Raw genomic sequence first — 16,750 nt, 5'->3', positions numbered from 1 at the left:
TTATCTTTACTGGCCCTATGGATTCCTCTTCTGAAATTCCTGCTCATGTCTCCTGTTCATTTTTCAAATGGATTATCTTTTTCTTCTTGATTGGCAGATATTCTTTATATTTTCTTTGTTATCTTTGGTTCTATGTGTTGTACATATCTTTTTCCAGTTTGTAAGTAGTTTTTTTTGTTTTTTAATGGTGTGTTTTGGAGAACATCAATTTTAATTTTAATATAATCAAATTGTCAATCTTTTCTTTATAGTTAGCATTTTCTGTTTGTAGTTTAAGAAATTCTTCCTTTTCCCATTATCATGAAAATATTCACCTATACCCTACAAAGAATTGTACAATTTTACTTACGACATTTAAGGACTTGATTTACTAGTTAATATCTGTCTAGGGTGTGAGGCAGCAGTACAAGTTCTTGTTTTCTTTTTAATATGAATAATAATTTGTGCAGATTCATGTTTCAAATAGTTTCTCCCATTTGCACCAGTCTGGTTTGCTGTATCTGTTTTACTTTACAGTCCCAAGTATGAGTCTGTTTCTAGACTCTCTAGTGTATACCAGTGTGGACTGATTTAAATAGTGCACATTTATATCAAATCCTGATATCTGATAGGGCCACCCCCTGCCCTCCTGTCATTCATTTTCAGAATTTTGGCCGTTTGTTCTTTAAACATTATAGACACCTTCCCAGGTGGTGCTAAGTGGTAAAGAATCCACCTACCAATGCAGAAGATGTAAGAGATGTGCCTTCAATCCCTGGGTTGGGAAGATCCCTGGAGGAGGGCATGGCAACCCCCTCCAGTATTCTTGCCTAGAGAATCCAATGGATAGAGGAGCCTGGCAGGCTACAGTCCATAGGGTTGCAAAGAGTCAGACACGACTGAAGTGACTTAGCACGCATGGATACATTATAGAATGAGCTTATCAAGATCATTAAAAGGTCACTGAACTTTTGACTAGTACTCAGTTGAATGGAAAGATCATGTTGTTGGAGAATTGATATCTTTTTGATACTAAATATTACAATTAATATGGCATCTCCTAGTGCTTTTAAATGGAGAAGGCAATGGCCAGCCCACTCCAGTACCCTTGCCTGGAAAATCCCATGGATGGAGGAGCCTGGTAGGCTGCAGTCCATGGGGTCTCGAAGAGTCGGACATGACTGAGTGACTTCACTTTCACTTTTCACTTTCATGCACTGGAGAAGGAAATGGCAACCTACTCCAGTGTTCTTGCCTGGAGAATCCCAGGGACGGGGGAGCCTGATGGGCTGCCGTCTATGGGGTCGCACAGAGTCGTACACGACTGAAGTGAATTACCACCAGCAGCAGCAGTGCTTTTAAAAATGTCTGCCAATTAAGTATTACAATTTTCCCTGTAAAAGTAGTGCCTGGTTTTTGTTAGATTTAGTCCAAGGAATATAACTTTCGTGATGTTAAGTGGTATCCTCTTTTCAGTTAAATGTACTGGTTACTTTTTGCTCTTATATAGAAATGCTATTGTTCTGTTGATCTTGTATCCAGCCCCTTCCTAAATTCTCCTCTTATTTTGGAAACTTTGTCAAGAGATTCCTTTGGATTTTCTTTATAGTCAGTAATAGCATCAATTTTCCCTAGAAGTTACACATCTTTTGTTACATTTATACCTCATATGCATTATGTAATATTATTATAGATGGTTTATCTTGAATTAGTATATTTTTGGCTAGTGCATAGCAATTCTATTAGCTATTTAAGATTAATCTTGTATCATCCTCTCCATATTACAAATGAGACAACTGAGCCCTAGGGAGTTTAATAACATGTCAAGGGTTATTACATTAGCAAAAGTGGTAAGCTTGGACGAGAACCCATTCATTTTAACCATAAAACCCACACATCCCTCGCCTACTTGTTTCCTTGCAGTACATAGCAAATTGTGTACAGGAAACCACCATTAAGAAGCAAATCACACAGAATCCCATTTTTGCCTTTTGTTTCTCCTGACGTCATTTGACCTTCTTGCGTTCACGATACTGTAATTAAGAACAGGCTCACATGTTCCTTTCCCTTATAGTCTGGGTTTCCCCAGTGGTTCAGCGATAAAGAATCTGCCTGCAATGCAGGAGATACAGGAGACGTGGATTCGATCCCTGGGTCGGAAAGATCCCCTGGAGAAGGGAATGGCCACCCACTCCCGTATTCTTACTGGGAAAATCCCACGGACAGAGGAGCCTGGTGGGCTACAGTCCATGGGGTTGCAAAGAGTCAGACACGAGCACAACACAACAGCTGCCCCATTTATGACCAAGGTTTTGGATGGCTTTTCCTACTTTTCTGGATGTTCACAGCAAACTCACTAACTATGCATACCTAGAAAAATCTTCCCATGACATTAAGCAAAAAATTCTTCCACAACACTCAGAGAAAGTTAGTATTAATAAATAACTTAGCTAAGTCTTTAAAAGATGCTATGCTTTCAGTGAGCTAGAATAATTCTTTTGGAGTCTTCTTTCTGCTCCAGTGGGTAAATTCACATTCAATCAATTTCTGAAAATACATATTCAGTTGCCAATGGGCTTGCATTTTGATCTGCAGCTCATAATATGCACTTAATGGGAAGGAACTGCTTCTGGAATCCTATTTTGGTCTGTCAAACATTTTTCAAGCCTTGGTGATCTATTGATTAAATCTGTATTCATAAATTTTTATGAATTCATGTTTCATAAGACTCAAAAGGCCATTACCTAGGGTAAGAATCACCTGTCAATTTAAAAACAAAGCCAAAGGTGTTCTGAAAATGTACTAGACCCACGAGAAGAATCAGGGTGGAAAGCAGTTTCCCATAAGTTAAGAAAAGACAATTTTAGGGGAAAATCTGTGCAAAAGCAATTGAAGCAATTGTTCCCAGGCCAATGCTTTATCTTACATGCTACTATTCAGGCCTAGATTTTATAGCCATATTCTTCAGCTCAGAAAAGGATTTCATAAAACTATACAGTAATTTTTTTAAAGGCCAGGTTATTGGAGGAAATTTTAAGATTAGCAAAGGAAAAATTCAATACTAAGAGTGATTATCATTCAGATAACCATTTTTATTTCAGTGTATTTGTCAAAACTACTCATTATGATTTTTACACGGAGAGTTTATATTCACAACATACATACATGAAAAATAAAATTAATTATCCTCACTATCCTTAGCTCCAGAGGTAAAGTCAAGGAAAGAAGATGAGTTTAATTAACCAGGATCACATATCAAATTAAGATCAGACTAGTGGAAAAAACAACAGTTTCTGAATCTATCCTTGGTCCCTGCTTCTCATGGGGCAAGGAATGGAGGGTGAGTCAGGAATCCTGCCAAACAAGCATGCCAGCATTCGGTCCAGAGCTGGACCTGAGACAAACGCTAGTGAGAAGTGGGCTTTCTCTCAGAAAAGTGAGCCATGAAATACCATAACTTATCAGTCATTGGTGGGTAAATTCTTCTAAGTTGATCTTTCTCTAAAATTCCCATTTGAAATACTATGGAGTGAGCTTAAAATATGGGAACTTGGACTTTTTGAAATTGTTAGTTTCCTAGTGCAAATCACCCATCTCATTGTGCATTTTCAGTGCATTTTCATCAATGTTCTGCTCATTCACTTTTCTGCTGGGGAAACAGTGAGAACAGCTGGAATAAAGAGCATTACTACTGCAAAGAGCAGAATGATAGGGAAGCTGACAAAAAGCTCTTTTATGGCCATAGACCTGATGGCCCAAATGTTCAGCCACGGGCATCACTTTCTAGTCAACCTGATCAGAGGATGCAGTGGACAAAAAGACAAAAGAAGGAACTTACCACGTAAGCCAGGTGTGACCGAGTGATCACAGCTGTGCTTTTACTGGCAACCGTGACGCTCAGCGAGGCACCAGCAGCCAGTCGGGGCCCCTGGGCCTCAGCCGGTGATACCTCCACCCTCACGTCCACTGTTGTGGCTGAGAGGCCGTCTGTGACTGAGATCTCCATGCTGTCCTCCCGGGCAGATGAGCCATCGTGTAGATACCGCAGGACATTTTTCTCTACATCCTCATATGTGAAAGTGTCACCTTTCAAGAACAAAACAAATTGCAAAAAACCGGGAACTTCTGGGAACAATGCTATTCATTTCCATAACACCTTTGTACTCAGGATTTCAAAGCACATATAGGATCATAAACCCTGGGAGTTGTAAGCTAATTAGTTCAACCAAACACCCAATGTATTTTTACACTATCCTTGAAAAGGGTTCTTTAGCCTGTCCTTCAACATGGCTCAAGGTGGGAGGCTCACCATTTTACAAGGGAGCTAATTCAACTGGTGATAAATCTAAAAATTTTTTTAAAGCTTTAAATCAGATGGAGCCAAGATCTGCCTCTCTAAGCTCCACTCTTCACTGTTTCATTCTAGACAATACAGAGCATGCTTCTATTCTCTATGAGAGCCCTTCTAGAATCTAATCATGATACTGATGATTTATTTTAAAAGTTAAGAAAGTTAAAAAACACTTAAAACTTGAAAAGTATAGTTGAAGTTAGAAACCTACTCTGTGTAAGTCTAGAAACCTACTCTGTGAAAGTCTATTCATAATTAGGTGATAGGTGTCAAACAGAAAAAAAATTTTCAAGGTCATAAACATTTAAGAAAAATAGGTTTAAACAAAATTTAAAATATTTAAATGTCAGGATTCACTAGAATTCTAGAATCGTCAATATACAATATGAAAGCTTCTCAAAAGTGTTTGGTCATAGAATCCTTTTTATGAGAAATGCTGCTTTAGTGCCATGGGGCCCCATGACTCCTGAGCACAGCTGAGGAACTGGTCTTCTTAGATGTTCTATTCAACTCTATTTCCTCACAGATTACTGACTATAATAATTGATGTTATATAAGAAAACTAAAGAATTTATCCATTCTTTGTTTTCTTCTTCCAAGCCTTCTCTTGATGCTAGTGTAATTGTTCCTTAAAACGATAATAAAACTAATATTTTACAAACATCTTTCAAACTCACATATTAATTACACAAATGTTGGTTAAATATAATCCTAAAGAAACTGGGCTATGACTGTTATGCTCCTAACATAGATCCCTTAGGATACCAGAAATCTATCATAGTGACACTTCTTTTGCTCAGTAACTTTTTTAAAAAAAAATCTGTCTTTGTGAATCCCAAGTGCCTATTTATTGTTCTTACAAATCCCACGTAGCTTCAAGGTAAAAAATTTGGCACTCTCCCTCTGCAGCAATATTCAGAAGAACACATTATTACATGCCTATTAGGAATTCCATGAAAGTTTTGAGAAAATACGGATTGTCACAATAAGTATATAGCATCCCAAGGTGACAATTTTGAAACAATATTCACTTCAATATATGAGAGCCAACTATTAAAAATTAGATTCAGTTGTGTTCTTTGAACTTTTCTGTATTTCCTAAATAATCAGCATGTATGATTTTTATAACTGGATAAAGTACAATAAATATTATTTTGGAAAGCTGGTCACATAACCACTTTTTTTAATGGATGAAAATACATGCAGCTTATACTCTAAGAGTCAGAGCGTTTAAGATACTGTGAAGATGCACACGGAGCTGACAACTCATATGAGGTTGTTCTAAATGTACTCACTCCAGACTTCAGAAATCAATTTTATATACAACCTGAGAAAAGAGCTTCATAGTTTTGGAGTGTGGGTGGTAGTGCAGAGAAGCAAGTCCCCAGTACTTTAGTCAATGGACTAAACAGTAAAGGTCTTCCCTTTCTAAGCACCTCCTTATAGTTTATCCCACAATATTGCTTTACTTCTTGTCAGAGACATAAAATCAACTGTGGAGCAAGAACAATAACTATACGAGAAGAGAATCTAAAAAAGAATGAATATAAGTACATGTGTAACTGAATCACTTTGCTATACACCTGAAACTATCAAAACATTGTAAATCAACTATACTCCAATAAAATTAAAATAGTTAAAAAAAAATAGAAGTTCCAGGAGGCCAGTGACGGAGTGAGCAGGCTACCTGTGGCCATGGGCCCTGGTGACCCAGCTGTGTACTTAATAAGCACGCCATGCTGTGGAGGCTTCCGAAGCTCAAAGAGGAGTTCTTCAGGCACTGTTTCCATGTCTCGTACTACCAGCTGAAGTTCTGTAGTCAGGAGAATAGAGCATGGTGAGCTGTGGATGTTAGCAACTCTATACTCGGTGTACAGTAAAGCCCCAGGCCAGGCTGGAAGCCATGTTGTGGGAAACCCGATGGTTACAAAGACGCTAAACTGAATCGACCACAAAAGAGAGAAAACTTAATACAGCCAATTCACAAATTGTAAGTTCCTTAAGAGTTTACTTATGAGTCGGTAGTTCCAAATTCAGAACACCTTTTTTCTCCCATACAAATGAGGGAATGGCAGTCCACATAACTAGGCAGGTTTTGGAAGTTGTTTCTGCTTACTATTGTTTCTTCCCTTCTCCTTTCTCCGAATCTATAGAGAAGCCAGCTTATTTTAATAATGGTTGCTCTGGCCACCACAGCACAAGAGAAGGAGTGGGGCAGAAGGGACAGTTATCTTTATATCTATGACTTGCTAATAAGTTGAATGATAATTCACTTTAGGCCAATACTGACATGTAGAAACTGGATAAGGATGTATAAGAACACACCTTACAAAAATAAAAATATCCACTCTTCCCTTTTCAGACATTCTTGGTAAAAGAATACACTTCTAAAGAGGAAGTATACTAATACGTAAATAAAATCACATAAAAAACACTTGGGTCAACTCTAGCTCTTCACAACTTCTGAAGGTTATTGTGATCTGCCACTCCTGTTACTTTTCCCTTTCTCAGTAGAAACAAGAGCAGCCATTGAAACCATTTCCCTCACATCTCTTCTCTGCTCTCTGTTACTTTATATTTTAGTGATGGCAACAAATCAAACTCCTGGAGGCTGGAAAATGAATTCCGTGTTGTATTCCATCACGGAGCACTGGCCTCTGAAGGGTTTATTTCCTTCTCTCTCTTGCTTCCATTTGCATGGCAATGGCCAAAGGGACTGCCATGGCTGAGAAAGCATGCAACTTCTGGAAGAGAAGCTCACTACTTTTTGGTAACCATGAAGAGGTTTAAACAGGGACTGTTAATGACATAGGGTTCCATCTTCTAGTCATTGTCTTGCAGGTTCTCAGTTCTTACCTATAGAAGTGCTGCCTCCTGGGCTGACCACAAGCAGAGGAGCTGTGACCTGGAACACTGGTGGGTACTGATCTGTGCGAAGTAAGTGAATGGTGAGGGCCATCTCTGGACTCGTGTGCTCTCCATCAGAAACTAGAAAGGATACACACACACACACACACACAGAGGCATAAATCACCTTGTAGTCTGGTCACCTTTAGGCAAGTTCTATAAACTTGTAGCTAAAAGTTTTTTTTTTTTTTTATTACCTTAAGACTCTGAAGAGATGCTTACAAATGGAAAGAATAAGGCAGCAAGTGAAGATACTGTGAGCTATTCTAACAAAGCTCTTTCTACTGAATAACAAGGAGGCTAAAGGACCATAATAACACAGTCATTTTAAGAAGTAATTTTCACAAGGTGATATTGATAAATGTTCAGTTCAGTTCAGTTGCTCAGTCGTGTCCGACTCTTTTGCGACCCCATGAATTGCAGCATGCCAGGCCTCCCTGTCCATCGCCAACTCCTGGAGTTCACTCAAACTCATGTCCATCGAGTCAGTGATGCCACCCAGCCATCTCATCCTCTGTCGTCCCCTTTTCCTCCTGCCCCCAATCCCTCCCAGCATCAGGGTCTTTTCCAATGAGTCAACACTTCACATGAGGTGGCCAAAGTATTGGAGTTTCAGATTCAGCATCAGTCCTTCCAAAGAACACCCAGGACTGATCTCCTTTAGAATGAACTGGTTGGATCTCCTTGCAGTCCAAGGGACTCTCAAGAGTTTTCTCCAACACCACAGTTCAAAAGCATCAATTCTTCAGTGCTCAGCCTTCTTCACAGTCCAACTCTCACATCCATACATGACCACAGGAAAAACCATAGCCTTGACTAGACGGACCTTTGTTGGCAAAGTAATGTCTCTGCTTTTGAATATGCTATCTAGGTTTTTCATAACTTTCCTTCCAAGGAGTAAGCATCTTTTAATTTCATGGCTGCAGTCACAATCTGCAGTGATTTTGGAGCCCAGAAAAAGTCTGACACTGTTTCCACTGTTTCCCCATCTATTTCCCATGAAGTGATGAGACCGGATACCATGATCTTAGTTTTCTGAATGTTGAGCTTTAAGCCAACTTTTTCACTCTCCTCTTTCACTATCATCAAGAGGTTTTTAGTTCCTCTTCACTTTCTGCCATAAGGGTAGTGTCATCTGCATATCTGAGGTTATTGATATTTCTCCCAGCAATCTTGATTCCAGCTTGTGCTTCTTCCAGCCCAGCGTTTCTCATGATGTACTCTGCATAGAAGTTAAATAAGCAGGGTGACAATATACAGCCTTGATGTACTCCTTTTCCTATTTGGAACCAGTCTGTTGTTCCATGTCCAGTTCTAACTGTTGCTTCCTGACCTGCATACAGGTTTCTCAAGAGGCAGGTCGGGTGGTCTGGTATTCCCATCTCTTTCAGAATTTTCAAATATGCACTCATAGGTAATGCCGATAAAAGCTTTTATTTTTTGAATTACTGTAGACTTAATTCATTCTTCCAGTGTTCCAGAGAAATACATTTTCAAGAAAACTCTTTTAGAAATAACTTGTCTATGTCTCATCAGAAAATAATTTTTTAAAAGGATAGAAATGTCTACACATAATTCTAATGGTATTTGTTTGGAAGTAAGCAGACCCGTTTTTACCTGGTCATTATGTCCAATGCAATAAGTGGAAGACATCTTTGTGAATAAAGCAGTGACCTTAATATTTTATTTGGATTACCTGAGGTATCCAAGTGAAAGCTGATCCCTGGAGGGAAATGAAAGCAGAATTGCCAGACCCTTGGTTCTTGTTTCTATTTTTCCATACCCCACATGCCTTCCCTTCTCTAAAAGTCAGGTTTGTAGGAACACCTGCACCACTGACTCATCAATGGGTTTATCTGCAGTGCCTACTGAAAAAGCTGCACTGTTGATACTTTAAATGCGTGGTCTGCTTATACATGGGTTCATTACAAGGAATTTTTTACTTTTCTACTTTCTCCTGGACTTGGTAACAAGTCAGTGAGAATTTGACCTCTACTTCAGCCAAGTAAAGCATCACTTGAAAGTGAAGTCGCTCAGTCGTGTCTGACTCTTTGCGACCCCATGGACTGTAGCCTACCAGGCTCCTCTGTCCATGGGATTTTCCAGGCAAGAGTACTGGAGTGGATTGCCATTTCCTTCTCCAGGGGATCTTCCCAAACCAGGGATTGAACCTGGGTCTCCCGCATTGTAGACAGACGCTTTACCGTCTGAGCCACCAGGGACGTTCTAAAGCATCACTTATTGACTCCTGCTAATAAGTACATACAGGTTTTAGATTTGTCTTTTCCTTTAGAACACAACTAAAAGATATGGTTGGATTTTACAAGGTCTGTTCCATGTCCTTAGAGAAGTCCAGAAAGAGCCCTCCTGAAGGACAGACGATATTATCCCTGGGAGAATGACGGTTTTATGACTGTGGTCGTTTGGTCAAATGTCAAAGTTCTTACATCTGCTTCTTTGAGTTCAGTCTTTCATGCTCTCTGGATGGTCAGAGATAGGGATCAATGATTCTTCTTTTTTTTTCTTAATGTTTCCTCTATTTTTCTTTAGATTTTTATGTGGACCATTTTTTAAAAGTATTTACTGAATTTGTTACTATATTGCTTCTGATTTATGTTCTGGTGTTTTGGCCATACGGGATCTTAGTTCCCTGACCAGGGATCGAACCCTCACCTCTTGCACTGGAAGGTGAAGTCCTAAACATTGGACCACCAGGGAAGCCCTGGGACCAATGACTCTTAATTTTGGGGAGCTTGAGGACAAGTGAACCAACTTTCCATAAATTTCAGTGGATTCTGGATTCTCTGAAGTGCTTGGAATCTAAGTTAAGAAGGCCTTTTGTTAAATAAAAATAAATAATTGCAAAATACAATTTTTTAATGTTTTACATTGATTTTTTTTGAAGTGAGGAGCACCTTTGGGAGCCTTCACCATCCTTACCCTACAGAAGAGGAGGAAAGACCAAAAACTTAAACAGCTTTGGTCATATCACTCAACTATCCGTGTGACCAAGGTATATCCTTGCCTCTATAAGTAAAGGGAGGAAAGTTATTTTTTAGTACAAATTTGTGAATGCTTGGTCGCTCAGTCACGTCTGACTCTTTGTGACCCTATGAACTATAGCCCACTAGCTCCTCTGTCCATAGGATTTCTCAAGGAAGAATACTGGAGTTCATTGCCATTTCCTCCTCCAAGGGGATTCTTCCGACCCAGGAATCAAACCCGCGTCTCTTGTGTCTTCTGCATTGGCAGGCAGATTCCTTACCACCAAGCCATGTGGAAAGCCTAATACAAATTACATGACAACAAAATATACCATGATGGTGCAGGGCTTAGCAAGCAAACGTAAGAAATTACAATCAAAATGTTAATTGCATGTCTAACCCTCTCTTTAAGCAACGTTTTTGATTTCTCTGAGAAATAGTCAAATTGTTTCTTGTCTCATACTTTTTAGATTGGCTCTTTCACCAAAAGTCTACACAAAAAATCTGCACACAGATGGTTCCAGCATCTTTATTCATAATGGCCCAAACTTAGAAGCACTCAAAATGTCCTTTAGCAGGGGAATGGATAAATAAACTATGGTACAGCTAGACAATGGAATATCACTCAACACTAAAATAAATGAGCTACCAAGCTATGAAAAGACATGGAGGAATCTTAAACGCATATTGCTAACTGAAAGAAGCCAGTCTAAAAAGTATGAATTCAACTATATGATATTCTGAAAAGGGTAAAACCATGGAAGGCAATAAAAAGAATAGTGTTTGCGAAAGGTGGGAAGTAGGGGTTGCAGGAGGGGCATAGGCAAAGCACAGAAAAATTTTAGGGCATTACAGTATCAACTCTGTATGATACAATGATGGATAAATGCCATACATAGGTCTAAACCCATAGGATGCAAAATAACAAGAGTGAACTCTAGAGTAAACTCGACTTTGGGTGATTATGTGTCAGTGCTGATTTATCCTTGGTGAAAAGTGTACCATTCTAGTGACTGATACTGACAACTGGAGAGGCTAAGCTATGCATGTGCTGGGGTAGGGGGCACAGGGAAAATGTCTGTACCTTCCTTTCAATTTTGTTGTAAACCCAAAACTGCTCTAAAAAAAAATTTGTCTAAAATAAAAATTTTTTAAAATCACTGAACAGTAAAATAAAGGAACCTCAGGCAGAAACAAGATAAATTAATTTAAGGTCAGCCCAAGGTCTATTTTCTTTACTCTGTATAATAGGTTCATGGATCATTTAACTTAAAGTCTTGGGGAAGTTAATAGTTAACCCCTTCACCTATTCAAGCTTTCAGATTAGTATTGAGGCTTAAAATCTAAACTGGCACACTACCATGATACTTGTTTGTTTTTCATGATCAGAACACATACAGACCAGACTAAACACAGAAAAGTCAGAAACTTATATTACAATCCTGGTTGTGCTGTTTACCAAGTATAGACACATGGGCAGATAACTACTATAATGATCCTTAGTTTTCTCAGCTTTAAAATGCTAAAATAAAACCTATATTTACAATATTGCTGTAAGGCTTAAATACAAGTAATACTGCAAATTGTTTAATAATCAAGAAGTCTAGAAATGAGCCGACAATGGGCTCTTTTCAACAATGACACAATAATAGAAAAAGAGATAAAAGGTGTCCAAATCAGAATAAAAGAAAATTGTCAGTATTTGCAGATGAAATATTATACATAGAAAACCTTAAAGACTTCACCAAAAAACTGAGAGAACGAATAAATTCAGTAAAGTTGCAGGATACAAAATCAATACACAAAAATTGGTTGCATTCTGTACACTAATAACAAACCATTAGAAAGGGAAATTAGAAAAATAACCTCGTTTAGAGTTGTATCAAAAAATTAAACATGTAGGGATAAATTTATTAAAGCAAGGGAAAGACCTGTAATATGAAAACTATATGACACCAGTGAAAGAAACTGAAGACACAAATACGTGGGAAGATATTTCTGACCATGAATTAGAAGAATTAATATTCAGCAATACGTGGACCATAAACTTCCAGATGTTCAAGCTGGTCTTAGAAAAGGCAGAGGAACCAGAGATCAAATTGCCAACATCATCGAAAAAGCAAGAGAGTTCCAGAAAAACATCTATTTCTGCTTTATTGACTATGCCAAAGCCTTTGACTGTGTGGATCACAATAAACTGTGGAAAATTCTGAAAGAGATGGGAATACCAGACCACCTGACCTGCCTCTTGAGAAATCTGTGTGCAGGTCAGAAAGCAACAGTTAGAACTGGACATGGACAAACAGACTGGTCCCAAACAGGAAAAGGAGTATGTCAAGGCTGTATATTGTCACCCTGCTTATTTAACTTCTATGCAGAGTACATCATGAGAAACGCTGGGCTGGAAGAAGCACAAGCTGGAATCAAGATTGCTGGGAGAAATAACAATAACTGCAGATATGCAGATGACACCACCCTTATGGCAGAAAGTGAAGAGGAGCTAAAAAGCCTCTTGATGAAAGTGAAAGAGGAGAGTGAAAAAGTTGGCTTAAAGCTCAACATTCAGAAAACTAAGATCATGGTATCCAGTCCCATCACTTCATGGCACATAGATGGGGAAACAGTGGAAACAGTGTCAGACTTTATTTTTCTGGGCTCTAAAATCACTGCAGATGGTGATTGCGGCCTTGAAATTAAAAGATGCTTACTCCTTGGAAGGAAAGTTATGACCAACCTAGATAGCATATTCAAAAGCGGAGACATGACTTTGCCAACAAAGGTCCGTCTAGTCAAGGCTATGGTTTTTCCTGTGGTCATGTATGGATGTGAGAGTTGGACTGTGAAGAAAGCTGAGTGCTGAAGAATTGATGCTTTTGAACTGTGGTGTTGGAGAAGACTCTTGAGAGTCCCTTGGACTGCAAGGAGATCCAACCAGTCCATTCTAAAGGAGATCAGTCCTGGGTGTTCTTTGGAAGAAATGATGCTAAAGCTGAAACTCCAGTACTTTGGCCACCTTATGCAAAGAGTTGAGTCATTGGAAAAGACCCTGATGCTGGGAGGGATTGGGGACAGGAGGAGAAGGGGACAACAGAGGATGAGATGGCTGGATGGCATCACTGCCTCGATGGACGTGAGTCTGAGTGAACTCCGGGAGTTGGTAATGGACAGGGAGGCCAGGCATGCTGCAATTCATGGGGTCGCAAAGAGTCGGACACAACTGAACTGAACTGAATATTGTCAAAAAGTGGTTCCCCTTGAGGGTCTTCATACGTTTTGCTTTGAGGTTGCAAAAAGTCAGACATAATTTAGAAATTGAACAACAACAACAATATGGTGATTATAATCATTAATAATATCATTTGGCATAGTTGAAAGTTGCTAAGAGAATAAAGTTTTTATCACAGGAAAAACATTTACTAACTTTACATGGTGACAGATGTTAACTAGACTTATTGTGGTGGTCATTTCACAGTATATATAAACATCACTCATTCTGTTGTACACCTGAAATGTTATACATCAACTACATGTTTTACATTCATACATATACATCAATTAAATCTCAAAAAATAATAAAAAGTAAAAAAAAAACAATGATGGAAGACTAAATTTACTGTTGCTTCAAGTGTGATTTTTTAGCCTTTAAAGAACAAATGAATATCTGAGAATTTTAGGGAGATGACATTCTCTCTCACCAACATTTAGCCCTACATGAACTGTAATAGGACGTGTGGATGGTTGACTCTAACAAAATAGTCAATCCCAAGGAAACAGCAATGTATCAATGCCAGTTATGGTCAATCACCTCACTCTAGATCTATATAAGAAAGCATGTCTCTATTTCACATCAGCATAGATGCCAGCTCTGCTTCTGTTTTTGCTTACTGGCACTCAGCTTCTATCACACTTTGAACTAAAACTAGGATGCTGAGATCTTTCACACACAGCGATCACAACTCACTCTCTGGGTCACAACACTTTTGCTTCCAGTAGCAAAGCATTCAATGAAAGGCTCTATTTTAGACTATGAAAAGTGAAAATGTTATTCACTCATTATTTCCAACTCCTTTAGACCCCCTGGACTATAGCCCGCCAGGCTCCTCTGTCCATGGAATTCTTTAGGCAAGAATACTGGAGTGTGTAGCCATTTCCTTTTCCAGGGGATCTTCCTGATCCAGAGATCAAACCAGGGTTTCCTGCATTGCAGACATATTCTTTACGATCTGAGCCACCAGGAAAGCTCATTCATTCATTAGCTGAGCATCATGTAGTGATGATTATAGGCATGCTTCAGATATTTCAGGTTTTGTTTCAGATGACTGCAATAAAGTGAATGCTATAATGAAGCAAGTCACACGAATTTTTTGGCTTCCTAGTGTGTATAAAAATTATGTTTACACTACATTGTAGTCTAATAAGTGTGCCATAGCATTATGTTAAGCATTATGCATGTACATTAAAAAATAATGTACATATCTTAATTAGAAAAATAATTTATTGCTAAATATGCTAGCCATCATCTAAGCCTCCAGTGAATTATAATATTTTTTGCTGGTGGAGGACTTTGAATCAGTGTTGATGGCTGCTGACTGATCATGGTGGTGGTTGCTGAAGGCTGGGATTGTGGTGGCAATTTCTTAAAATAAGACAATGCAGTTCACTGTACTGATTGGGTCCTCCTTTTGCAAAAATTTCTCTGTAGCACACAATGCTGTTTGACAGCATCTTATCCACAGAATATCTTGCAAAATTGGAGTCAGTCTTCTCAAACCCTAATGCTGCTTCATCAACTAAGCTTTTTGTAATATTCTAAATCCTTTGTTGTCATTTCAGTAATCTTTGCAGCGTCTTCAATAGGAGTACATTTAATCTCAAGTGACCATTTTCTTTGCTAATCCAGAAGAAACAATTGGAATGAAGATTGCTGGGAGAAATATCAATAACCTCAGATATGCAGATGACACCACCTTTATGGAAGAAAGTGAAGAACTAAAAAGCCTCTTGATGAAAATGAAAGAGGAGAGTGAAAAAGTTGGCTTAAAGCTCAACATTCAGAAAACTAAGACCATGGCATCCGATCCCATCACTTCATGGCAAACAGATGGAGAAATAGTGGAAACAGTGGCAGACTTTATTTTTTTTTTGGCTCCAAAATCACTGTAGATGGTGACTAGAGCCATGAAATTAAGACACTTACTCCTTGGAAAGAAAGTTATGACCAACCTAGGCAGCATATTAAAAAGCAGAGACATTACTTTGCCAACAAAGGTCCATCTAGTCAAGGTTATGGTTTTTCCAATAGTCATGTATGGATGTGAGAGTTGGATTATAAAGAAAGCTGAGTGCCAAAGAATTGATGCTTTTGAACTGTGGTGTTGGAGAAGACTCTTGAGAGTCCCTTAGACTGCAAGGAGATCCAACCAGTCCATCCTAAAGGAAATCAGCCCTGAATATTCATTGGAAGGACTGGTGTTGAAGCTGAAACTCCAATACTTTGGCCACCTGATGCGAAGAGCTGACTCATTTGAAAAGACCCTGATGCTGGGAAAGATTGAAGGTGAGAGGAGAAGGGGACGACAGAAGATAAGATGGTTGGATGCATCACCGACTCAATGGACAGGAGTTTGAATAAACTCTGGGAATTGGTGATGGACAGGGAGGCCTGGCGTGCTGCAGTCCACGGGGTTGCAAAGAGTTGGACACAACTGAACGACTGAACTGAACTGAAGAAACAACTCATTCATTTAAGTTATATCATGAGATAGCAGCATTCAGACATATCTGACACTCCACTTCTGATTTTAGTTCTCTTGTTATTTCCATATCTGCAGTTACTTCCTCCACTAAAGTCTCAACCCCCTGAAAGTCATTCAAGAAGGTTGGAATGAACTTTCTTCAAACACCTGTAAATGTTGATATTTTGACCTCTTCTACAAATGAATGTTCTTAATGACATCTAGAATGGTGAATCCCTTCCAGAAGGTTGTCAATATATTTTGCACAGATCCATCACAGGAATCCCTATCTATGTTAACCATAGCATCACAAATTGTGTATGTTACATAATAAGATGGAAAGTCAAAATTACTCCTCGATCTATGGGTTGCAGAATGGATGCTATGCTAACAGGTGTGAACACAACATTAATCTCATTGTACATCTCCATCAGAGCTCTTGGGCACCAGATATACTGTCAATAAGAAGCAATATTTTGAAACAAATCATTTATCCCCAAGTAGTAGATCTCAAGACTGAGCTTAAAATACTCAGCAAGCCATGTTGTACACAGATTTGCTGTCATCCAGGCTTTGTTGTTCCATATATAGAGCACAGATGGAGTAGGTTCAATACCTAATTCTTAAGGGCCCTAGGAGTTTTGGAATGGTAAATAAGCATTGGTTTCAATTTAAAGTCACCAGCTGTATTAGCCTTTAACAATACAGCCTGTCCTTTGAAGCCAGGGACTGACTTCTCCTCTATAGCTATGAAAGTCCTAGATAGCATCTTCTTCTAGCGCAAGGCTGTTTCA

At 38.8% G+C, this 16,750-nt stretch overlaps 1 protein-coding gene and 1 long non-coding RNA gene across 3 annotated transcripts in view; one reads left to right on the top strand and one right to left on the bottom strand.

Annotated features, from left to right (window-relative positions):
* The window catches only part of FRAS1 (Fraser extracellular matrix complex subunit 1), a 534,366-nt gene that overhangs the window by 106,742 nt on the left and 410,874 nt on the right, over positions 1-16,750 (bottom strand). Inside the window, 3 exon segments of the mRNA XM_059887796.1 lie at positions 3,818-4,065; positions 6,018-6,143; positions 7,187-7,318. Of these exon segments, the coding sequence (XP_059743779.1) occupies positions 3,818-4,065; positions 6,018-6,143; positions 7,187-7,318 (506 nt within the window).
* Positions 7,175-16,750, top strand: part of LOC132345533 (uncharacterized) — a 29,893-nt gene continuing 20,317 nt past the window's right edge. Inside the window, exon 1 of one of the 2 annotated variants that reach the window (XR_009494933.1) lies at positions 7,175-7,246. This is a non-coding gene — a long non-coding RNA (uncharacterized lncRNA). Of the gene's footprint in view, positions 7,268-16,750 lie in introns of both variants that reach the window. The other variant, XR_009494932.1, reaches the window with a different exon arrangement.

Source organism: Bos taurus, chromosome 6 (genome assembly GCF_002263795.3).
Source record: "Bos taurus isolate L1 Dominette 01449 registration number 42190680 breed Hereford chromosome 6, ARS-UCD2.0, whole genome shotgun sequence".
In the NCBI taxonomy this organism is placed as follows: Eukaryota; Metazoa; Chordata; class Mammalia; order Artiodactyla; family Bovidae; genus Bos; species Bos taurus.
The sequence above is the reverse complement of the archived record's forward strand: the minus strand, read 5'-3'. Positions and strand labels throughout refer to the sequence as shown.